We start from the raw sequence: 26,681 nt of genomic DNA on the forward strand, positions 1-26,681 counted from the left end.
TAGCCACTGTGAGATATTTATATAAGGTGTTGCCTAAGTGCACATCCTTTATTAAGAGCACAAAAGGAAAAATATTTCTATTCTACTTCAAAAGTAGAATCTCATGCTACATAAACTTGCTGGTGTCAATCACATGTGAGAAAAATGTCCTCATGCAGAGAGAAGGTGGTCAGAAGAGGAAATATTTGGTAAAAGGTGGATGGGCATCATTGCATTAGTTGGCTGAGGATCCTGATTTCTCTGTTTGTTATAAAACTGCATGAACAAGGAATAAATTGGCAGTTGTCATCATTAACTGGAGGCTTCAAAAGATTATCTAGATTCTCAGCAGTGCCCAGTGTTAGATGTCTTTTACTCTGGCAGGTAAAGGTTGCTAAAATATACAGGCAGACTTTGTACTTTGCTTGATCAGGCTGGTTTTACAACACATACAGGTTTCATTTACATAGAAGTGGCTCCACTCATGAGATGAGGAGCATTGGCACTTAACTACACAGACAGTGAAACTGAAGAGTGAACACTTAGTACCAGACTTACAAACCTGGAATACTTCACTTGCAACAACAACCGAAAGGCAGCAGGTGAGAATATCATCATAACTCAGAGGGCAGTGTTTTTGCTTAACAAGACCATAAGAAATAGGAGCAGGACTAGGCCATCTATCCCATCGTGGCTGATCTGGCCATGGACTCCACTCCGCCTACTTGCTTCTTCCCCATAACACGTTATTCCTCTGCTGTGCAAACAATTTTTCAATATCTTAAATATATTTAATGAGTTGGTCTCTACTGCTTCCCTGGGCAGAAAATTCCACAGATTCACTGGAAAAAGCAGCTGCTCATCTCTGTCCTAAGTATATTCTCTCGAACCTTGAGGTTACCTAGTTCTAACCTCACTTACCAGTGTAAACAACTTTCCTGCCTCTATCTTATCTATCCCTTTCATGACTGTATATGTTTCTATAAAAGCCCCTCTCAGTCTTCTGAATTCTAGCTAGTATAGTCTCAGGTGACTCAATCTTTCCCCTCAGGCTAACAGCCCCTCTTCTCAGGAATCAGACTGGTGGACCCTCTCTGCCCTGCCTCCAGTTGGAAAACTATGGACTGAATCTCCATTTCTGAGAGATAATGATTGCCTCTGAGATGTTGCATAAATTACTCAAGCTCTTTAGGTTATGTAGAAGATTGCATGGTACTAGCTGAAAGGGACCATGGAGTCTCTCCTCACTAATATTGCTCTTTCAACCAAATTTACTGTGGCCATCCATTTCATTTGAAAAGCGTTAAGTTCTACAAGTCACCGGGACCTGATGAGATATACCCCAGGCTACTGTGGGAAGCGAGGGAGGAGATTGCTGAGCTTCTTGCGATGTTCTTTGTGTCATCAATAGGGACGGGAGAAGTACCGGAGGATTGGAGGGTTGCAAATGTTGTTCCGTCGTTCAAGAAAGGAAGTAGAGAAAACCCAGGAAATTATAGACCAGTGAGTCTGACGTCAGTGGTGGGCAAGTTGTTGGAGTCCTGAAAGGCAGGATTTATGAGCATTTGGAGAGACATAATCTGATTAGGGATAGTCAGTATGGCTTTGCCAAGGGCAGGTCATGCCTTAAGAGCCTGATTGAATTCTATGAGGATGTAACCAAAGACATTGATGAAGGCAGCGCAGTGGATGTAGTGTATATGGATTTCAGTAAGGTATTTGATGTTCCCCATGTAAGGCTCCTTCAGAAAGAAAGGAGGCATGGGATCCAAGGAGACCTTGCTTTCTGGATCCAGAATTGGCTTGCCAACAGAAGGCAAAGGGTGGTTGTCGATGGTTCGTATTCTACATGGAGTTCGGTGACCAGTGGTGTTCCACAGGGATCTGTTCTGGGATCACTCCTCTTTGAGATTTTTATAGATGACCTGGTTGAAGAAGTAGAAGGGTGGGTTAGTAAGACTGGAGGGCTGTCAGAGGTAACAGTGGGACATTGATAGGATGCAGAACTGGGCTGAGAAATAGCAGATGGACTTCAACCCAGATAAGTGTGAAGTGTTTCATTTTGGTAGGTCTAATTTGAAGACAGAATATAACATAAATAGTAAGGCTCTTAGCAGTGAGGATGATCTGTGAGATCTTGGGGTCCAGGTCAATAGGACACATAAAGCTGCTGAGCAGGTTGACAGATGTTGTTAAGAAGGTGTATGGCGTGCTGGCATTCATCAACCGAGGGATTAAGTTCAAGAGCCATGAGATAATGTTACAGCTATACAAGACCTTGGTCAGCCCCCACTTGGAGTAATGTGTTCAGTTCTCATCATCTCACTACAGGAAGGATATGGCTACTATAGAGAGAGCGCAGAGGAGATTTACTAATCATGTGGATAGCTAGAGGCTTTTCCCCAGGGCTGAAATGGCTAACATGAGGGGGCATAGTTTTAAGGTGCTTGGAAATAGGTACCGAGGGGATGTCAGGGAGTGGTGGGTGCGTGGAATGCACTGCCGGTGGTGGTGGTGGAAGCATATACAATAGGGTCTTTTAAGAACCTCTTAGGTAGGTACATGGAACTTAGAAAAATAGAGGGCTATGTGCTAGGGAAACTCTAGGTAGTCTCTAGAGTAGGTAACATGGTCGGCAGAACATTGCGGGCCTAAGGGCCTGTAATGTGCTGTAAATTTCCATGTTCTATGTTTTATGTACATTGCTTCTTGTAGAAAGCGGCCACTGATCTTCTCCTGTGAAGCAGCCACTTTTACATTGTGAGGTGCCACTCAAAAGGCTGATGAGGTGTTGCATTAATCAAATCCCATTTTATCTTTCCACTCTCTTATTCCAGTCAATTACTGCTGAACTTGCTCATCGCAGAAGTTCAGGTCTAACTCAGAACTGATCAGCACCTTCAAGGCAGCACTAGAGCTAATACTGGTAATTGTGGGTCAATATAGCTGTCAGCGGAGGCTTAGTAAGGTCCCAGAAGTGTAGTCTAAATAAACAGGCAGTTAATTGTGTTTGGATGGCGTCAAAGAGTTGGTAGAGAGTTGCAGACTCAGTCGTTTCCATGACAGGCGTAAGCCTCCTCTCCATTGAGGACATCCTGTACAGGAGGAGCCTCAAGAAGACAGCATCCATCATTAAGGAGCCTCACCATAGAGGACATGCCTCTTCCTATCACTACCATCAGGCAGGAGGTGCAGAAGCCTGAGGACCCACACTAACCATTTTAGGAACAGCTTCTTATTCCTCCACCATAGGATTTCTGAATGGTCCATGAACCCATGAACACTACCTCAATATTCATCCTATGCACTATTTAGTCACTACTTATTACAATTTACAGTAATTTTATGTTTTGCACTGTACTGCTGTCACACACACACAAAAAAAAAACAATTTTTATGAGAGACGCTCAGTGGCCTCTCTATTAACCTCATATACCTAATAAAGTGGCCGCTGAGTGTATTTTCACGGTCATCTGCTACTGTAGCTCATTCACTTCAAGGCTTGACATGTTCTGTCATTCAGAGATGCTCATCTGCACAACATTGTAGTAGGCATCCGTTAGTCTCGTTAGTCTCCAGGGCGCAGGCTGTATGGAAGACCGGCAGTTGCCCGTGCTGCAAGTCTCCCCTCTCCACGCCACCGATGTTGTCCAAGGGAAGTGCATTAGGACCCATACAGCTTGGCACTGGTGTTGTCGCAGAGCAATGTGTGGTTAAGTGCCTTGCTCAAGGACACAACATGCTGCCTCAGCTGAGGCTCGAACTAGCGACCTTCAGATCACTAGACTGACGCCTTAACCACTTAGCCACGCGCCAACACTGTAGTAAAACATGTTTATTTAAGTTACTGTCGCCTTCCTGTCACAGATGACCAGTCTGGCTATTTTCCTCTGACCTCTCTGATTAACAGGATATTTTTGCCCAGTAGATTACTGCTCAGTGGATTTTTCTTTTTGTTTTTCACACCATTCTCTTTAAACTCTGGAGACAATTGTGCATGAAAATCCCAGGAGATCAGTAGTTTCTGAGATACTCAAACCACCACATTTGTCCCCAACAAACATTTCACGGTTAAAGTCACTTAGATCATATTTCTTCCCCATTCTGATATTTGGTTTGAACAACGGAGGCTTTTGACTACGTCTGCATGTTCTTATGCATTGAGATGCTGCCACATGAATAGTTAATTAAATATTTGCATGAATGAGCAAGTGTACCTAATAAATTGGCCACTGTGTATACCAGTGGCAATAAACTTGATTCTGATTCTGATTTAACTATGGGACAAAGGAGCTACAGGAGGAGAGGCCTCATCTTGGCTTTGGGAGTTCTGACCTGTGATCCATTCAACTATTACATTGGACCTGAAAGTTGAAGAAAGGATGCCGGAAGAAGGTGATCATGGCATAATGCTGGCCAGGATTTCAGTACCACATTCAAATCAAATCAAATCACATCAAATAAAGTCAAGTTTAATTATCATAACCATATATGCATACAGTTGAATGAGACAGCATTCCTCTGGGGCCTAGGTGTATAACATACATACAAAACAGCAAGAGAGAGAGAAAAAAAACACACACATTGTTATGCAAGGAAACACATGTATAGTCCAAGTCCCTGATGGACATGAAAATTGATAGTACAGTTCCTGGCAAACTAACGTGGTACTCCACTGGTCGAACACTGGAGGACAGCAATGACAGGAGAGGCCAACTCCCAAATGAGCATGGGCTCCATGCTACACTACCTCCAGTGTCTTCTCACCTGGACTGCAGCAGCAGGCAAGCCCATGGCTTGAGGTCTGGTCCTCGCTACAACTGAGGCTGTGCTGCTGCCTCATCACCCCTCTCTCCACCAAAGAAGAGAAACAGGCCTGCAGCATCTTATATTATCAATGTCCAACAGGGCCTTGTGATCGCAAGAGAAATGTCCAAGACAATCACTTACGGTTACATTGCATGTTGCTTTCGTGCACCAACTCCGATTCCTTCCCCTGTTGTGTCATAACATCTGTTACGCACACCATATTGGAAGTGTAGTTAAATGCCACATCAGAAAATGGCAGTTTAGAAAAATATAGGAACCAAATAGCTCAGTAAATTTTACAGTGTGATGAGCTGGCTGACCTTAAACAGGAAATCATAACTGTTACTAACGATACAAATTGGTAAAGGGGTTAATAATAAATCAGCAGGGACACTGCTGTTTATTGTCATGTTATTATACAGTATCCGAATGGATCTGGATGGATAAAGATGTGCGAATAGAGGAATTGTGTTAAGAGTTAAGCTTATGTTGTTAAATCCAGTGACAGAATGGGAAGCTGCAGAAAGAATTTTATTTAGTGAGCTACAGTACGGAATAGTCCCTTCCAGCCCTCAGTACGGAATAGTCCCTTCCAGCCCTCAGTACGGAATAGTCCCTCCCAGCCCTTCAAGCCACACTGCCCAGCAATTCCCCGATTCAATCTGGACCTAATGACGTGACAATTTACAATGACCAATTAGCCTAACAACCAGTACATCATTGTACTGTGGGAGGAAACCCATGCGGTCACGTGGAAAAATATACTAACTCCTTACAGGCAGTGGCAGGAAAGGGATCCAGGTCCCCTGTACTGTAAATCTAACCATGACGCCACCATGCAGTCCATTGGAGAAGGCAGGAAAACTGGGCATCAAGTGGGTCGGGAAAAAAAAATGACACTGAACATCAAGAAACAAATTATCCCTGCCCTTTATACATAAGGAACAGCCCCTTTAAAAAGTACAAATGCAATGTCTTTTTGTACATAACTAAAACGTATTTATTCTGCATGTGTAGTTACACTTTTAATGTAAAACTTTATGTCACTCACTAAAATTAATAATTTACAACATAAATCCTTTTCCCTCACAAGAAACCATGTAGTCCCATCACACAGACTTTTTAGGTCAAAAAGGAAGAAAAAAATAAGTTTTCCATTCTTGCCTTGGACAGATGCTGTTCTATCAATGACCACACACACTCTCTCTGACCGTGGCCATGAAAATTCAGCAACTAACAGTTGTTATTTTTTGGGCTTTATCTAATCTGCCTTCCTGAAATTATCTTCAAAATACATTTTCCTAAAAACCTCAAAAAGATGCCGAAAAGTATATAAAAGGAACCATTATTTTCACCGATTTGAGGTGAGGTGGAAGCAAATAGAATCTGAATGAGACAAATGGACTATAAGCTTGAGAGTTAGGCCACTGAGGAGAGAAATTAAAACCACTTCTTACAAAAGCTAAAAGCAATTTGGAACTGCTTCCTCAAAAGCCCAAGTATTCTCATCAATCAAAGGTTTCAGTATCACTATCATTAAGATCCCAGTATGTAAATGTATTAATGGATTGGGGATTTAGGTGGGTAAATTAGAAAGAGATACAGATCAGTGATAGTCTAATTAAATAGAGGACCAGTCTTGAGGGGCTGAATTCTGCTGATTCTATATTCCTATACTTCATTACTGCACTCTCTTAAAATGTGTCTAAAAGCAGATCATTTTCATGATTCCCTACAGCTCGACCAATATATTTTGCATTTTCTTTCTTAGCATTCACCTCAATCTTCTCAAAATTTCTCCATAGTATTTACATGTGTGGGTGATGCTAGAACATACTGGGGAAGCAGTGTTTAAGGAGATGCAGGCACTATGAGAAACACCTTCCCCATGTTTGGTGCTTTTAGTAACCTCAGGCTCTTAAGGAGGCTCTTATCTTCCACTAAGAAGCTGGCACTTCTACATCAAATCACTAGTACTTACTCCTTAACCTGTATGTAAATCTTAACACCTTGAAAGGGTGGGTACAAATGCACAAGTCACAAACTAATGCACAGTTGAGTGGACCCCATAAGACCACTGTGTGGCTGAGGGGTAAGTATAGGCAATTTATAAAGAGACAAGATAAAGATTAGCTTTATTCATCACACGTGCATTGAAACATGACACATACAGTGAAATGCATTGTTTACGTCAATGACCAACACAGTTTGAAAATGTTCTGGAGGCAGCCTTCAAGCGTCATCATGTTTCTGATGCCCACGATTTACTAACCTAATCTATGTATCTTTGGAATGGAAACCCACGTGGTCACCGGGAGAATGTACAAGTTGCCTAGACAGCAGGACGAATTGAACCTGAATTGTGGGTGCTTTAAAGCATTAAGCTATCATGCCACATCAAATATATTTAATCAAATTGCTTTAAATATATCTGTTTTCAGTTTCATTATATATTTTATTAAATCTTGATGAAAATGAAATTTCAATAGTTTTGAATTCTGATTGTCACAAACATTTATGGCTTTAGCAGCTTTGACATGTGGAAGAGTGGCTTAGCCAAATATCAAAGTAACTTGGTGGGTGGAGATTTGCTACCTGTACTTACGATCAGAAATCTCAGACTTGCCAGTGGTTGCACTGCGTTTCCTGCAGTTACCCTGTCCACAAATAGTGGGTTTACTGAAAAAGCAACTGACGAGCCCCACTGCAGCTGTCAGAGTACAATTCTGGCAGCGTGATTAAAGGCAAAGGCAGCAGTGTTCTGGCATGCACTCTCCTTCAAAATTCTGCCAAGAAGTCTTTGCTTCTGCATTATTTACAGCTAGCAAGAAACCGGAAGCAAGGAATGGAACAGAAAGCAGTCTCCAAAGATATTGCTTACATTTGAACCAGGCATTGTAAACAGTTTAGCATTAACTTATGCTTCTGTTAGATGAACACAACAGTTAATATTGTAATCATCTTAAATATTTCATGCTTGTATTCTATATTCTGTCACTGATAGCTTCATCATGAGGGTATACTCCAGCGACAAGGGTCTTCGATTCCTTAAATTCACAAACTTGTCTCCAATCGTCAAAATGCAATGAACAATAGAACGACCTTGGGATTGTGACAACAATATCTTACATTCTACGTGCTTGATCTTACCATCTTGTATGAGCCTCTGATGCACAGCTAAAATCTTTTAGAGTATAGACTGGTAAGCATTCTAAATGAGGCCCATCACAAACCAAAAGCCTTGTATATGTTACACAAAGCCACAGGACTAAACATTTTGGCCTTGAAATGTGTATGTGTGGCACTCTTTTAACTACACCATGCAGATGGAAACCTGCTTCTGGAGCGGAAAACAATGAGAATGTTTTCCAGATTCAGTTCCACCACTTTGAAAACTCACCTGTGCACTTCAGGGCATCAATCATGCGCGTGCCGATGATTGCAATTTCCACCTTAGACTTTCATGGAACAAAATAGCCATCTGTGAGATGTTTCTTCAGATCATTGTTTGGGCTATTAGGTCATGTTTTTCTCAGGTGTGCCTATTGTTAGGTGGTCTTACAACAATATAGGGCTGTTTATATAACAATAAAGAGCCTGGAGGGTGGAGAGCAGGCAAGGAGTTATAGTGAGAGGGACAGAGGGAGAAAAAAGAGAGAGAAAAAAAGGGAAATAAAAATTAAAAAATAAAAATAAAAAAAATTGAATAAATAAATAATACAAGGCAATATTTTATAGGACTGAGATCTGAGTAGGTATGTCGCAACCTCTTTCAGATGGATACCATTATCTTGCCCTCTCTTCTACTCTTAACAATTCCATTCCAAGGTACTTACTTTTCCTGAGTTCTATTCAACATAGATGTTGACACCAGACCTCAACTCTGTGTGTTCAGTACTATAATTGCAAGCAAATTCAACACCAGACTCCAGTCCCTGGGAATAAAAACCTCTCTCTGCAACAAGATCCTTGACTTCGTGATCAACAGACCACAATCAGTAGGAATGAGCAGAACACCTCTGCCAGGATTTCTCTAAACACTGATGTCCCACGAAGGTTGTCCCTACTCCCTGTATACTGATGACTGAGTGGTGAGATTCTAGTTGATGATATCACTCTAATAAGCCATATCTCAAGAAACGATGAGTCAGAGTATAGGAAGGAGATAGGGTTTAGTAACATGGTGTCACAATAATGACCTTTTCCTCAATGTCAGCAAACAAAACAACTAGACATTGACTACAAAAGCACATACTCCTGTCTAGATCTACGGTGTGGAGGTTGAAAGGATTTAGATTTTGAATGCCTAGGAGTGAACATTAACAACAGACTGTTCTAGTCTAACAGCATTGACACCACAGCCAATACAGTTTGCCAATGCCTCACCTTCCTCGAGGCAAAGAAATTTGGTATATCCCTGTCAATTCTTACCAATTTTTGTCAATTACCATAGTAAACATCCCATCTAAATGCATAATGGCATGGTATTACACCTACTCCGCTAGTTATCTATGAATTATAAAAATCCAGAGCCGGAGTCCTTAAGGTAGTGCTCCATTGAGTCCCTGTGACACTGCTGGTGCCAAACTGTATCAGTCTCTGCCGTTCCTTTGGGTTCGCCAGATGTGTGGAGAGAGGGGAGCATGCTGCATGGGCGACAGCTTGCTCTCTGTATTGTACTGCCCTGGCTTGCTTCTCCAGACAGCTAGGACGCAACATCCATGGTTGACCGCGACCAACGGAGGCCTCACTTACGACTCTTAGTTAAAAAAAAACAGATGATCTTCCAAGGAGGATGTCAGCCATCTGCATCTACACACAAAACACTGGAGGAACTCAGCATATCCAATTCCAGCATCTGCTATGTCAATGGTGTCTGTCCTGCTGATGTCCTCCACTGTTTTGTGGATTGCTCCAGATTCCAGATCCTTTGTGATATGCAGTCCCTTACTGCCTAACTTGCTATGTTCTTCCATAACTTTGTGTGTTGCTTCACATTCCAGCATCTGCAGATTCTTGTGTTACCATCTTTACCTAGTCTGACCTATATCGGATTCCAGACCCACAATAGCATTTTTAACTCAGGAATGCACTCTAATATGACCTATCAGGTCATGCAGTTCTAATATGACCAGCAGACTAAAATGGAAGGTCTGCAGTGATTCAGGAAAGCCACTCATCAACGTCATCTTAAGGGTATATTAAATTAGCTTTATTAATCACATGTGCATTGAAGCATCGTGTGAAATCTGTCATTTGCATTAACAACCAACACAATCTGAGGATGTGCTGGGGGCAGCCCACAAGTGTCATCACATATTTCAGCAGCAACCTAGCATGGCCACAATGTTTAGCCGAACAACAAGCAGCCAATATACAATAAGCAACTATAGCAAAGCAACCCCCTTCCCCACATCACTCACCCCCCCCCCACTCACACATACAGAAAAGGATCCAACCGCAGGACAAGACTGTGACCTCCAGACTGTGTCTCTGGATTCACAGACATCAGGCCTCCAACCTATGTACTCACCAATCTGGGAGCTTCAACCTTTGGACTTCAACCTCATGACTCGCCAACCTCAGGCTTCCACCTCCTAGCTTTGATCTCTGGACTCAGCAACCTCTGGGCTTGACCCCACCAAACATGGGCCTCTGATCTAGAGAACTGCCAACTGACCTCAGGCTTCCAACCCTGGAGCTCGCTGATCTCAGACTTTCAACTTCAGGGATCACCAGCCCTTGTTCTCAGGACCTTGGGCTTCCATCACTGAGGATCACTGGCCCTGACATCAGAGTGCTCCGACCTGAACTCTGACCTCCTTTCCCTAATTCTTCATTTACTGTCCTCAGCCTGCCCCTGCCCTAATCTGACCCATATCTTGCCACATTGTCTCCAAAACACATTCCTACGTGCTGAAACTGGACAGGGTTCAAAGGAGGTTCACAAAAATGATTCCTAAATTAAATGGCTTGTCATATGAAGAGCACTTGATGGCTCTGGGCCTGTATTCACTAGAATTTAGAAAAATGAGGGGTGACCTAATTGAAATCTATTGAATGATGAAAGGACTTGACAAAGTGGATGGGAACAGGATATTTCCTATGGTGGGAGTGTCTAAGACCAGAAGACACAGCCTGAAAATAGAGGGGTGTACTTTTAGAACAGAGATGAGAAGTTTCATTAGCTAGAGAGTGGTGAATCTGTGGAATTATTTGCCACAGGGAGCCGTGAACGTCAAGTCTTTATGTATATTTAAAGCAGTGGTTGATAGGTTCTTGATTGGTCATGAAGGGATATGGGGGGAAGGCAGGAGATTGGGGCTGAGGGGAAAAATGGATCAGCCATGATGAAATAGCAGAGCAGACTCAATGGGCCAAATGGCCTAATTCTGCTCCTATATTTTATGGTCTATAACTAAATCTGAGCCACGAACCCAATAGGCATCGCAGTTCAGCAATAAATTGCTGGCCTTAGCATCAGAGTTTACATCTTGGAACATGAACAAAAAGAAAACTTTTAACCCACACTATTGCTTAGAAATGTGAAGTTACATTTCCTACTGCACGGAAACATCATAAGATGGGTTCCCCTGAAAACATTACAAAATTGTTCCCAAATGTGAGTCACAATGGTTTCTACCCAACATGGATGTGTATGGTTCCTCGTGGAAACAATCATAGTTTATTACAGCTACTTTTCATCAGGCATGCGTCAGTTCTCCGAGGCACATTACCCCTGGCAGCCTGACATCAGCTCCACATGTTACGGTCAACATGAGGGAGAGGGAGACGGGGAGGGATGTGGAGAAGGAGACGGGGAGGGATGTGGAGAAAGCACCCACTGGAGTGATCCCGAACGTGATGCTTGCCTGGAAAAGAATCCATGCACATCAAAGCAACAACCTTCATGACATATCGAGGTGACCTCTGAGCACTCCAAGTACTGCCTTGTGATATTCACATGCATATTTGCTCAGACAAGTATACTTTAAGATGCAAAAATGAACGTGTACAAATAAAGTCACGCGTTATGAATGTATAATACAACAATTATTTTTTTTGTATCCTCCAATGAGGCATTAAATGGTAGGAATAGAAGGAGATCATGAGACAAGAGGGATAGTTCTCAAAAAAGACACCTTATCAGGAGATTGGCATCCTCCTTATGGGTGGATGGATCATTGCAGGAACCATTCAATGAGTCTGTCTGCAAACACTATCACCAAAAAGTACTTCTCTGCTGGTTTGAGTCAAGTCTCCAGTGAATTTTGGCAGCATCCAGTTTTAAGATGAAAAATGGCCTCGCTGTCTAAAGATGCATGGAGCCTTTTGAGACTGCCAAAGGACTTATGTTTTCAGGACCCTGAGGGTCAAGTTTGGAAGGAATGAATCATGCATGGCACAAAAAATGAGAAGCTTGAGAGGGCATCTGATGTTGGGAAATGTATGCAAAAGTATGGATTCCAAACAGAAGTGTCCAATTTTATGATAGACATCATTTCTCCCAGAAATGATTCCTAATGTGATTTATACCTGTTGTATCAGTTTTGGATCAAGATGACTGACAAAAATTTGCGCAGTGCAGTTTAGTTTCTGGACAATGCGCAGTTGAATCAATGCAACCAAGGATAACCAGCAACCTTCTCTACATTCACAAGAATAAAACTGTTTAAAAATAATTAGGCTGTTTTCAAACTGTTGATTTCGAACAATTATTAAGACAGATCATTAAGACACTGCTTTCTAATTAGTCAATGAAAAGCAACCCAGATACAACCACATTATATCTTGTAGGTGAAAGGTTAATAGTTGATCATTTGATAGGGCATGAAAAAAGTAGCAAGTAAAATCTAAGATATTCAAGATATTTTTTTATGAAGGTCTTAAATATTGAGTCCAGATTAAGGAGAGAATAATGCCTCTTTGGTTATCTTTTTAGAACATGTACTTGAAGGCAGAAGACATGGGTAAGGTTCTGAATTAATTCTTTTGGGTGGTTTTGTAAAACAGAGTGTTTTGTCAATATTGTAGTTACAGAGGAAGCTTGTGAAATATTGGAAGGGATAAACACAAAATAAAAATATTGGGAGATGTTGCATCTTTGAAGTAGATAAATTGCCAAGCCTGGATTAATGTATCTCTGGCTGCTTGTTAACAGAAGTAAGAAAGCAAACTGCAGAGTCTCTAAGTGATTAGGCCCCACTCAATAGCCTGTAAATCTACTCCGTCACGAGCAGCACCATTGCAAAGGGTGCAAAGGAGATTATTAAGTAAGTCCAGAGCTGAGCCAGATCAGGGTGTTTGCTGGGATCAGATCAGGGCACTGGTCAGGTTGAATTGAATTGACTTTATTTCTTACATCCTTCACATACATGAGGAGTAAACATCTTTTTGTTACGTCTCCGTCTAAATGTGCAAGGTGCAATCATAGTAATTTATAATAAATAGAACAGTCAATATAACACAGAAATACACTCAAATCAACGTGAGCTAATCAGTCTGATTAACCAGGTTGTAGGAGTTGCTTTGGAGCCATGGTTGAGGTTGGATTGGGGCCTTTGACAGAGATTGAGGGTTAGATTTGGGAATCAGTTGAGATGTCAAGTGAGCAAAGTTAGGGAATACTGGATAAATTAGGGGCCATTGAGGTGTAAGGGAGCTTTTGGGAAGACGGTAGGGGGTGGGTTGCGCATTGTCAGACAGAGACTGGCTAACTCAGTAGGTAGTCAGTGAGTGAATGAGGAGTTGTTGAGTCAGAATCTAGAATTGGAATTAGTTCATTATTGTCAAAATACAGTGAAAAACGTGGCTTGCATACTGTTCGTGCAAATCAAATCATTACACACAGTGTATTGAGGTTGAACAAGGTAAAATAATAACAATGCAGAATAAAGTGCAACAGCTATAGATAAAACGATACCACAGGTTAATAATAAAGTGCAAGATCATAACAAGGTAGATTGTGAAGTCAAAAGTTCAGCTTATAATACTAGGAAACCAATCAATAGCCTTATTACAGTGGAGTAAAAGCTGTCCTTGAGCCTGATGGTTTTTGTATTTTCAGAAGAGAGAATGACTGGGGTGGGTGGGGTCTTTGATTAGGCAGGTTGATTCACTGAGGCAGCAAGATAGAGCCTACAGAGCGGAGGCTGGTTTCCATGATGTGCAGATCTATGTCCATGAGTCTCTGCAGTTTCTTGTATATATAACTATACAACTCATATATAACTCGTGGGTGCGATATATATATATATATATACACACACACAACTCGTAAGCTGTTTCCAGCACATCCCAAGGTTGTGTTGGTTATTAATGCAAATGACGTATTTCATTGTATGTTTTGATATCCATATGATTATTAAATGAATCTGAATCTGAACTTAACCACTAGGCCACCAGTTCTCCTACAGCCTGACGCAAGTGATGGATTTGGAATTTTACAACAATTTGTCAGTTTATGGAATGTTTTCTCCCTCACATAATCTTTGATCTATTAAATTTCTATCTGTAAGTTGTTGTGGCAAATTTGAACCAATAATTTCTGCTCGTAAACTAACTGAAAGGTTGAGTGTCTTTTACAGTCGAGGAGAAGCTGAAGAATTAGCCTCTAAACCTCTCCATTTTCAGATCTTTGTGCAATGATTGAGTCGGTGCAGAACAATAAATCAGAAACCGCTGCTTTTATGGTGCTTATATGTTCTGTTGAACCGACATAACTCAAAACGTGGTCGGTAACAAAGGCATTCTTTGATTACTTCCAATACTATTATTGAACTACATTGTCCATGGAGTTTTCGAGAAACAGAATTCAATTTGCTACTTTGTCTTTATTAATGCTGCAGATAATATATACATTATATTATGCAAAGTCCGCTTTAACTAAATATCATTACCTCAGTTTAAATTAATCTGCAATTTCACCAAGGTTAAGTAAGATTTCTCATAATATGATACTGTACTTCACCTTTATTATTTTCTCAAAAGATAATTGATCTTGCACATTTTTAAAGAAGCAAATTAACTCTGAAGATTTTATTATATATCACCATTATCCTGTCATAATTTTCTTATTGTAACCTTGCTCAGACCCTGTCAATTTTGATCTGCTATTTTCTAGTCCTGGGCTCCCTGCTCCAAGTTAATAATATGCTTACTACTCCCTTATCTGCACCTTTTGTATTATGTTACTCTGCAGGCACAGTGAAGCAGTGCATCAGTGTGAAATTTTGCTTCTCAAATCACTCTAATAGGGGGTTAGTGTATCTGGAGGCTCATTTAACAAAGATGTGATTTTTAAAAAAAGCCTCTTCAAGTCAATTTTTGTGAAGTGCATACACATAGTAATGGCTTCACCCTGCTCACACATCAATTCCAATCAACCCGAGTGACCAAATTGCCTCAAATTTAAAGCATCAATCTTTATTTTCTCTACGTGTGTCAACCGCTGTTCTCAAAATCTATTTCTTCAGCTTCCTAACTCTTTCACAAAGTTGTTTTTATTCATCATCATGGACTCTACAGTGAAATGGATTACATACAAGGACGTATGCTTTTATGATCCCCTGGAAGGGTGAATCAAATCAAAACGGATTCGATCAGATTTTCTGTTTATCTTGTCAGGGTGCGGTACTTACTCTACTGGAGTAACAATCCAGGGGTCCTGGGATGAAATTTCACTAAAAAGGGTTATGAACTTGAACTTGACCCATAGTTCATCTACTCTAAACATTCATTTACTCCACCATCAGTGTTTAGAGGCTCATTGATATAATCTAGGAGACACAACAGGCTTCTCTGACAGCACCTTCCAATCTCTGGTTACTCCAAGCATGGGAACACCACTATCTGTTGGTGTTCCCTAAGGGACAGATAACTAGGGCAAATACAACCATTCATTCATTCATGCTTGGCCTAAATATTGAAACAATCAATAGCAATCATAGATCGGTAATAATTTTGTGATAATCAACACTGCGTGTGGACAGAAAGGTTTGTGTACTATCACCAGAATAACCATGATAGTTGTTGGCTTCAATTTCTTCACTGTTGTCTTACAGAAAAAGTTACGAGCCATCACTATCTGATGAGCTGCCCGCTGTATTTGATCAGAAATGAATGCTTTCAGGTCTGATATGGCAAATCGAATGTGCAGGAACGTGAGAAGATGCAGAGAGCTGTGGAATCAGCCCAACAAATCATAGGTACTTCAGTCATATCTACAGGAGGTGCTGTCTCAAGAAGACAACAAAACCACCATCCAGGCCATGCTATCTTCTTACACTTACAATGGGCAGAAGGTACAGAAGTCTGAAGTCCTACACCACTAGGTTCAAGAACAGCTACTCCCCTTCAACCATCCAGTTCATGAACCAACGTGAACAACTCTACTCACTACCTCTATACAGTAACACTATGACTGTTTTGATCACCTTATAAAATGGGCATTGTTTTTTTTTGCTCTAATTGTGTTCCTTCTTGTCAAAATAGCATATTATTAATGTTCAATTTATGTTTTTTTTGTGAACGCTGCTTACTTGATGCTACGTGCCTGTGATGCTGCTGAACATAAATTTATCATTGAGCCTGGGCATTTGGTAACAAGCTCCACTTTGAATTTTGAACTCTGTAACATAGCCTCCTCATAATCTTGTAATTATAAATCCCTTTGTCCCCCACCCCCCCAGATTCTAACACTCACCAGGGAAATTAATAATAGACCACTAACTTACCGACCCACATATCTCTGGGTTGTCAGGAGGAACTGCAGCATGGAGTGCAGACTTACGCAGTTAGTGGGGCAGATGTGCATACAGGAAGTCAGGACTGAACTTGTGTCACTGGTGCTGTGAGCAGCAGCTCTGCTATCTGCATCCAATCCTTTCCACTTCAATTGTCATCAATTAAATTTTTATGAGCAGGAAAATTCAGCCAAGCGACACAAGGAACAAAGTGTTGTGAATACTGGATATGCTTTGCTGCTTTGCCTTGACTGGGAACTATGCAGGCTAGGATAGTTTCACAGCACAAACTGTGCTGATGGAGCAGATTGCTGCAGAGTTTTACTAATGTGTGCGTGCATGTTGTGTATGCACATGGCAGGAGGTTGCCCCACTAAGCTTTAAAACTGTTCAAAGAAATGTTACTATGTGATCACTAATACTAAAAGGGGATTATCTTCCTTTCCACAGGCAAAGAAGATTAAAGTAGAATGCAGTAAGGATTTGCTTTGACATTTTCATTGCTATTGGAGCCGCATCCTCATTAAAAGCTACAGCCTAGAAATTCTATCATGCAGTCTGAAATATCTGTGCATTGAAAAATGGATTTTTTGTAAAAAAATATTCTGATAGCTCCCTTCCAGATTTTTTTTCACCAAATCCCCCACGTAAGTGATCTGTGGAGTCTGCCGGGCATATGCCTTGATATCAAGATTTGTGCAACACTTATTCTCATGGCACTTGAATCAGACTGTACCACACAAAGAAGCCCTTGGACAGTGAGGTAGGTCTGAATTTGAAGTGTAGGGTTCAGGAGCTTCACATACAGTTCTGTCCCTACCCCAGAGGCACCCATTATCTTCCCAGTGTATTCCTTCTATAGTGCATTTAATCATGTGCAATCCCTGTCCCCCCCCACCCCCACAATCATCACATATGCCTCATCAGGCACTCAGGTCAATTGACAGTATCCCAACGATTTCCTGGACCATCTCACAGCGACTCTTTCATCAGCAGATTCAAACTACCCTGACTGAATGCTACCCAAACTCTATACAAACTGACATCCTGCTACACCCTCCATCATTTTGAGTAAATTGCCCCTGACTTTTCCCAGTTGCCTTTCTCAACTCTCTCCCCAAATTCTCTCTCTGACTCACTCCATCCAACTCTTCCCAACACTTCCGACTTTAGCCCCTATTGACTTGCCCAACCCTCTCCCTGAACAACCACTTCCAACTCTCGACCCACCTTATCCTCACAACTCAGCCCCTGACTGAACAATGACACCTCCAACCCATCCAACAACCAATTCCTCTCCCAACACTCTGCCTGATTGTCTGCCCTTCAACTGTGCTCCTAACGAATTGCCCCAATATTCCCTATGACCGACCTCTCCAGATTTCTCCCTCACCGACTGCCTCCAACTCTCACTCCAGCCTCTCTAGCTCTACTTTCATCATCCCCTTCTGATGTTCTCCTTTTCACTTCCTCTCTCTTCCTTACTCCCTATCTTCCCCGTGTATTGCCTCATTAAGACCATAAGAAATGGGAGCAGAATTAGGCTTTCCAGCCCACTGAGTCTGTTCCACCATTCCATCATGACTGATTTATTATTCCACTCTACCTCATTCTCCTGCCTTCTCCTTATGACTAATCAAGAACATATCAACCTCCACTTTAAATATACTCAATGACTTGGCCTCCACAGCTGTATGTGCCAATGAATTCCACAGATTCACCACAAACTGGCTAAAGAATTTCCTCATCTCTGTTACAAGTGGACATCCCTCTATTCTGAGGCTGTGCCCACTGATCCCAAACTCTCCCACTATAGGAAACATCCTTTCCACATCCACTCTATTTAGGCCTTTTAATATTTGATAGACTTCAGTGAGAACCCCCTCATTCTTCTAAACTTGTGCGGGCACAGGCCCAGAGCCATGAAACGTTCCTCATATGTTAACCCTTTCATTCCTGGAATCATTCTCATGAATCTCCAATCCAAGCACATCCTGTCTTAGATAAGTGACCTAAAACTGCTCACAATACTCCAAAAATGGTTTGACTAATGCCTTATAAAACCTCGGTATTACATCCTTGCTTCTTATCTTCTAGTCCTCTCGAAATAAATGCTAACATTGCTTTTGCCTTCCTTATCACCGATTCAAACTGCAAGTTAATCTTTAGAGAATCCTTCACGAGGACTCCCACGTCCCTTTGCACCTTTGATATTGGAATTTTCTCCCCAGTTAGAAAATAGTCTACAACTTTACTCCTTCTAGCAAAGTGCATGATCATGCACTTCCCTACATGATATTCCATCTGCCACTTCTTTTCCTATTCTCCTAATCGGTCTTTGTCCTTCTTCAGAGTTCCCACTTCCTCAACACTATCTACCTCCAGCTATCTTTGTATCATTTGTAAACTTGCCACAATTCATCATCAAATCATTGAGATATAATACGAAAGGTGGTCCATTACCAACCCTTGCAGAACATCACTAGTCACCTGCAGCCAACCAGAAAAGGCCCCCTTTATTCCCACTCTTTGTCTCCTGCCAGTCAACCAATCTTCTATACGTGCTAGTATCTTTACTGTAATACATGGGTGCATGTCCTGCATATATGTTGTCAAAGGCTTTCTGAAAATTCAAGTACACATCATCCCCTGACTCTCCTTTGTCCATCCTGCCTGTTTATTCCACAATGAATTTCAACAGATTTGTCAGGGAAGATTTCCCTTTAAGGAAACTATGCTGATTTTGGCCTATTTTATTCATGTGTCTCCAAGTACCCCAAAAGCACATCTAAATAATAGACTCTAACATCTTCCCAACCACTGAAGTCAGGTTAACTGTCTTTTTTTCTACCTCTCTTTCTTAAAGAGTGGAAGACATTTACAATTTTCCAGTCCTCCAGAACCATTCCAGAATGTAGTGATTCTTGAAAGATCACTACTATTGCCTCCACAATCTTATCAGTTACCCCTTTCAGAACCCTGAGATGTTGTCCATCTTGTCCAGGTGACTTATCTACTTTCAAACCTTCAGCTTCTCAAGCACATCCTTAGTAGTAGCAATTACATTCACTTCGGTCCACTGATACTCAAATTTCTGGAATATTGCTAGTATCTTCTACTGGGAAGACTGATGCAAAGTTCTTATTAAGTTCGTCGCCATTTCTTTGTGCCCCATTACTACCTCTCCAGCCTCATTTTCCAGCAGCCCAATATCCACTCTTGCCTCTTTTTAATCTTCATATATCTGAAAAAGCTTTTAATATTCTCTTTTATATTATTGGCCAGCTTACCTTCCTGTTTCATCTTTACTCTCCTTATGACTTTTAAGTTGCCTTTTGTTGGTTTTTAATAGTTTCCCAATCCTTTAACTTCCCTAATAATTTTTGCTATTATGCAATCTTTGACTTCCTTCGTCAATCACAGTTTCCTCATGTTCCCTTTAGAATACTTCTTCTTCATTATTTCACTACACAAACATTGGACCTGAGAAATGATTGAGTATCATTGCCTGAAAGCCTGGACCGAGTGCCAAGTACAAGCCTCATAGTGCCAGTTCAATGCTCCTTGCAATTTCCAGTTCACACACTTTTCCTGAAGTGAAGGGAGCAAAAACTGAAAGAGCTGGCACCCCCCTCGGTACTAATGGCGCAGAATTCAGCTCAGCTAGCCTGTGTTAATACTTATGTTGCTTTACATAACTTATTTGATTATTATCTTCTATTCCTTTCCTCTGCACTTCATTGTTTCACTTTCCCTAAAGTTGTTTCACCACTTCCTGGTGTAGCGAACTGTATATTCTTACCACTCTTTGGGTAACAAAAAAAACAGCTGTCCTAAACTTCTCGGTTTGGATTGGCATATGTCCAATGATTTATTGGTGACATATGTTTCTGTGTATAAATGCTGTCTCCCCAACTGGCCCGACTCCAGTAGACTGGACGATTTCATACTTACACTTGTTTCTCCAGCGGGAGGGCAGGATCCACTCTCTCAGGTAAGGTGGAGCAGTGTTCTGGAGTCTGTGTCTTGCTGTATTTCGATCCTCCAGCCAGGGGACTGAGCTGCTTCTGTTGCCTCAGTCGATCTTTGGCAGAAGGAGAAGACCGGTCCCAATCACAGCCATCAAACTGAACTGTAAAAACACATAGTGATACTTCAGTTATGAAGTCTAAAAACTAGGCCACTTGACCAATAGTGTCTTTACTGATCCTTTGAAAAAAACCATCAATTAGTCCCATGCTCCTTTTATAAGCTAAAACTGGAACATCCTGAGGAAACCCAGACAGTCGCAGGGAAACTGTGTGAACTCCTCAGTGACAGACTGAGGTCAGGATTGAACCTGTGTCACAGGAGTTGTGAGGCGGTGACTTTACTAGCTATGCTTCTGTTGTTGGGGTGAGTGCAGTTTCCTCTACACAAAGCAGTGTTTGTTCTGCTGCTGAAAGTAGAGGCAGGACACCTCTCACTGGAGGAGGTAAAGTACGAGTCTCCTATGCAGTCTTCTCATTTGCCATTTGGAAACCGAGGCAACCTCACTCTTTATGATATTCCTGGCAGTGAGGAATATGAAGAAGTGAGAACCGCGCTAAACTCCAGATTGATTAATGTACCAAATTGGAATGGAGTTAACTGAACCAGTGAGTCAACTGAAATTTTGCAGCTAAGAGATCCTTACAGAGGAACTCAGGAACATGTTGTACCACTGGCTCAAGAAATTATTGGTATTAGAGTAGTAGAACGCTCTAACATTGGCAATTTGGAATTCATAATTTGCGTCATCAAATGGAAGCCTCATTATGATTTATCCACACTTATCTGATATGCTAAGAGTTTCCAGTGCTCTCTGATTTTGACCCTGTGGTTCAAACAAAGAGGACAGGTTTTTATAGATCAAAGTCTATTTCACAAGTTCCAGTTACCTCATCTTCAATTTTGGCCATTTTAATTGCTACTGAAATGGCTTCCTGAGGCTGCTCAGTCAGTGACAAGCATCAGAAGCCAGGCAAAGGACTGCTGAAGCAGAACTGAAAACAAAGTGACCATGCTTAGCAGCTACCCGGACCTCATTAACAACCAATGTCATAGGACCCCTTGCATTCCAGGTCAACGTGGTGAACTTTCAAATCAGCAGTGCTGTATGGTCACACACAGCTACCTCTGAGTAGTTTCTGCAGTGACTTTTAGCAGCAGAGAAAGACCACTGTAGCACAGAAAAGATTTATTCTTCGTCTGCTGAAATGCGATTGGAGTACTGAGCGCAGTTCTGGCTGTCTCACTGTGGGAAGGATGTGTTGGTGCTGGAGAAAATGCATAGCAGATTCACCAGGATTCTGCCAGGATTGGGGGACTTTAGTCATGGGTTGAGAATGGATAGGCTGGCTTGCTTTCCCTGGAGTGATGGAGGCTGATGGGTTACTTTATAGATATAAGAGGCTTAGATAAGGTAGATGGTCAAAAGATCTTTTCAATGGTAGGATTCTCAAAAACAAACCAACATGTGTTCAACATGAAAGGAATGAATCCTAAAGGGGTTGAAAGGGGATTTTTTTTTTTGAATTGAGTGACTGGTATCCAGAAAGTTCTGCCAGAGGAGATGGTGGAAACAGATAGAATTACAATGTTTTTGAATAGACCTAATGCAGGCAAAAGGGAATCATGTAGATGGACAAAAATTGTGCATGGATGAGGAGGAGTGAGGGAACTATTTCTGAGCTGGGATGCTTCTCCCGAGTAGGAACAATGGAAAGAGGATTCTGTGGATAGTACTAGACACTAGACACTATAATACTACGGCACAGTATTGGCCCTTCAGCCCTCGATGTTGTGCTGACCCATATATTCCTTTAAAAAAACGTACTAAACCCACACTACCCCGTAACCCTCTATTTTTCCTTCATCCATGTGCCTGTCTAAGAAGCTCTTGAATACCCCTAATGTTTTAGCCTCCACCACCATTCCTGGCAAGTCATTCCAGGCACCCGCAACTCTCTGTGTAAAAAAAAACTTACCCCTGATGTCTCCTCTAAACTTCCCTCCCTTAACTTTGTACATATGCCTTCTGGTGTTTGCTGTTCGTGCCCTGGGAAACAGGAATGGCTATCCACCTGATCCACTTTGTCTACAGAGGGAGTGAGCAGATAAAACATCCCTTTATGCAGTGGATTGTGGTCTCACAAAGCATGTTGCCTCCCAGCTGTGCAGAATTCTCTCCCTAAACCTCACCCCTTTTCTGCTTCTATACATCTCCTTGCTGCCTTTCACTGTGCCTATATTTTCTGCCCTCTTCGCGTATGTTTCATGTTCTCCCATCTCATTCTGCAATGGATTTGAAACATTGCACGCTTGTTTAACGGTGCAGCATGAACAGGAGCGAGCAATCGATAATATGCTAATTGATTCAAACCAAACAAACCCAAACCCTACTCTATTCAAGACTTGATGCCTTTCCCAATAAATTACACCCTTTAAATACCCCAGCAAGCTTTTCTGTGTTCAATCATAGATGAGTTATAGAATGGTCACAGTATGGAAAGAGGCTCTTTATCCCCATTATGTCATGCTGGCTTTCTATGAGAGCAACTCATTAATTCCACCTCCTGTCCTTTCACGGTAGCCTAGGCAATTTTTCCCCATCGTATATTTGTTCAATTCCTTCTTGAAGGTCTCATTCCAGTGTAAAAGAGTTTTTCTTCATGTCATTCTTAATTCTCTTTCCTTTTACTTTATACCTGAGATTTTCAATGCTCAGCTCCCCTAACAACCAAAACATTCATCTGCTATCCACTGTGTCCTGTCTGCACATTAATTTATACATTTCTGTTAGTTCTCTTCAGCCTTTTCCCCCCAAAATACTGTCTCAAACTCTCCAGTCTGTCTTTGGAAATATAGTCCCTTATTGCAGGTACCATTCTTATTTAACTCCTTTACATTCCCTTTAAATCCTATGCTCCCCTTTAATATGAGGTGCTGTGTAAATGCAAGCTCCTGTTTTTTGCTCTCATCTGTTACTTTTCAGGATATTTCCTCTCAGGTGTAAACACATTGAAGGGTGTGTTATTACGTGTGTACATGATGAAGAACTGCAATTCCCAGTGTGCAACGCGGGTGGTTCACCCGGAACTGGAAGTGACATTTTGAGTTGGTCACATACACTCAGGTTGAGCTGAAGCCATGAGTGGGTTGCAGGAGATTGTGAGGAGCTAGAGACATTACTAGCGAGTCCTGTAAATAAATAATAGGTTAGCATTTTTACCCATGCTGTATGTCTTCATTGAGAACAAACTTAACAGAGGGTGTTGGCAAATTGATTCATTGTGTGGAGCCTCATAACTAAATCCAATCTTGGCCCATCTGGAACCTCTGGAAAATGATCAGCAGTTAACTCACTGTGGACAACAATCACTAACAAACCAACACTGAAAATAAACTTGAGGGCCTCACACTTAGATGGGAAAATGATTTCCATTCCATAGGTCTAAGACTGGCTACATTAAAGGACTCAAAAGCATATATCAACATATAGCACTGACAATAAAGATCACAGCCATGGACTATTGCAGCTGCCGTTGTTTTCAAGAAGAAGCTGATTTATTTGGCAAATTTTTTTCCTATTTCAACTCATTCACAGAAAAGGGATCTGTTGGAAACTCCAAGCTTTTAGTCAAATCTCTTCCTGCATCAGCTGTGAAAGAGTGACATGGAACAGCGCAGCACCAGCTGTGAAGCACGGCGGTCTGATTTGCTTTGTTGATGCCCCTCTGTTCAAGATACAGCGGTGGTCCATTTTGTATACCAGCTCATCTGCTGCACCCGTAAACCCAGGTCAGGCCATCCATGGGAGGAGCAATATTAGCATACTGGTGGACAGTTACACAAAGGTAGACTTGAGGCCCAAAACCCTTTGAGCAGCATCCATCAGAGAAGGACGCAATCTATAGGCTGGAACAGGCCAGTGGAGATAGTTTCTTCTTCGCTGGCATCCTCAACCTCTCAGCAGGTGACCATAGGAAGTTCTGACTACAGTTTTAAGCAGACTGTGTCTTTGTAAATCTAACGCTCAGTTTTGGAAGAAAAATGGGAAATGAAAATAAAAGGAAACTGGAAACTTAGCATCTATGAAAAAAATGGGAAGAAATTGTAAAGTCACAATCGCCAAACTAAGCTGGATTTTTCACCTCAGCAAATGAAGTTCATCATGAGTTTTCTGGAGAAGAAATTTGACCACAGTTGCATGGGCCAAATGTGTTTTGCACAATGTACTGTGCTTCAGAAAATCACTGTCAACGCCTTCAAAGAAGATGAATTTCTACCATAATATTTTTATTTTAGTAAATAGGTGAAATTACTTTGATTCTTAAACCATTTTGGTGTGACAGTTCAAAGAATTGATGGGTCAAATGGCCGCTTTATTTAATTCCATGAATCAGTAAATGAAACACATCTGGAGTTCTTCCTTCATTACAGCTGAGGGAAAACTCTGCCCGTGGCCTGCCAAGCATTACACTGTAAATTAATATTGAAATAAGAATAATTGGTATAATATATAACTGCAATATAATTCTAAATTGTGGGAACAGGCAATTCACGGTGGGGAGGATCAGGAACAGGAAGGGCAAAGGATGACAGGGTGTGAGGTGATTCCATGCAAGCAAGCTGGTGCAGAGTGGGGGATGGGATAAGCAAAGCAAGCAATCACCTTCATCGCTCACTGAGTCATCCTCTAGCTGTCCCACAGGAGGGGGCCAAGGGAGCTCTTTAATTTCCTTAATCTCTACTGCAATGGTGATCATGGACAGGTTGGAGAATAACAAGGGGGAGAAAAGGTGGGAGAAAAAGGACAGACAGAGCTGAGAAAGGTCAAACAGCACACCCTTCTGATCTCTCCATTCAGAGATGATCTTTAAAACTTGCCCAGCGTTTATGCATTAAAATGACAATTATGGATAAAGACACCCTTTAGCCCCAACAGACTTCCCGTATCCAGCCATTGCCACAACCTGACCAGTTTGCTCAGCTGCCGTGTGTTCACAGCTTCATTTGTCAGCATGGTCCAGTGCACTGGGCAGGAGGGAAAGGGAAATCACAGGATCATTCAATCCTGAGCTGTTCTTGGGCACAGCATACAGACTACAGGTAAAGTCACAGGCAGCCTGCAATCCCTCCTGGCGAACCCAACATGAATGAGCTCTTGATTAAAAGCGGAGAGTTTACCTCCACAGGCTTTCCCCCCATTCAGTTTCAGAAACCCCGGAGGAGTGGACTACTTAGTGTGAAGACACTGCTGGAGGGCTAACTTTGGAAATCCCAGCCCCAGAGTTACAGCAAGATGTTCAATAAATCATTTTTTCCAAGAAGCCTTCAGATCAGACAAAGCGTAACCAGAGACCTGGATCAGAACTTAAGTCTGCACCTCAGTTTGTAATCAATTTGCTTGAAGATTAATAAGATCCAATCTAAGTGAAAATCTTTCTTTTATTGTTTGCATTCTAAGTTTGAGACTTCATATCAAAACAGAAATAATAAAAGTAATTGCATTTATAGAAAGGTTTTTTATCGACTTTATATATCCTAAAGGATTTTTACTTTCAACTAACGTTGTGTGAAGTGAAATGGAAGAATGCAACACTCCTTCTATAGTGTCTTTCAGTAACTAGTTCCCTAGCAAAAATGCTCCCAAGCGTCTTGTTGTTATATTTGGTTGGTTAAAAATGTCAAAGAGGAAAGACATGTTCTTTTAAAATTAAACTGTCAATCAAACTACCATTTTCAAGTTCCTAGAATTGTCAGGGAAGTTAGAATGTTTAACTAAGGCACAAAATGTCAATTTCATTGTATCTCTGGAGCTCTATTTAATGTATTGTGGCAATCTTCCTTACCTTCACTGAGCTGAAATCAAGACACAAGGCCTGCCACTCCTGTTTAAATGTATCCTTTTACAGGACTTCAAAAACTATGGAATGTTCACACATCCCGAGTTCCTCCTGAAAATGTGTACAAATAGAAATTCAATCACATTAAGTTTCACATCACCATTTGTGAGTATTTGGTGATGTATCCCTGCCACCATTTCCACTTCATGATGCAGCAGTTGATGCCAGTCACCATCAGTTCTCCATTTGCAGCTTTCCTGGGGAACGTGAACTATGTTGT

The 26,681-nt window shown here is 41.5% G+C and overlaps 1 protein-coding gene across 3 annotated transcripts in view; it reads right to left on the minus strand.

The window, feature by feature from the left end:
* The window catches only part of shdb (Src homology 2 domain containing transforming protein D, b), a 340,171-nt gene that overhangs the window by 76,350 nt on the left and 237,140 nt on the right, over window positions 1-26,681 (minus strand). For 2 of the 3 annotated variants that reach the window (XM_072244071.1, XM_072244069.1), the window contains exons 5-6: window positions 25,228-25,305; window positions 20,487-20,664 (exon numbers count right to left, since the gene is read on the minus strand). In XM_072244071.1, coding sequence (XP_072100172.1) covers window positions 20,487-20,664; window positions 25,228-25,305 — 256 coding nt within the window. The remainder of the gene's footprint in view (window positions 1-20,486; window positions 20,665-25,227; window positions 25,306-26,681) is intronic. The other variant, XM_072244070.1, reaches the window with a different exon arrangement.

Source organism: Mobula birostris, chromosome 26, assembly GCF_030028105.1.
Source record: "Mobula birostris isolate sMobBir1 chromosome 26, sMobBir1.hap1, whole genome shotgun sequence".
NCBI lineage: Eukaryota > Metazoa > Chordata > Chondrichthyes > Myliobatiformes > Myliobatidae > Mobula > Mobula birostris.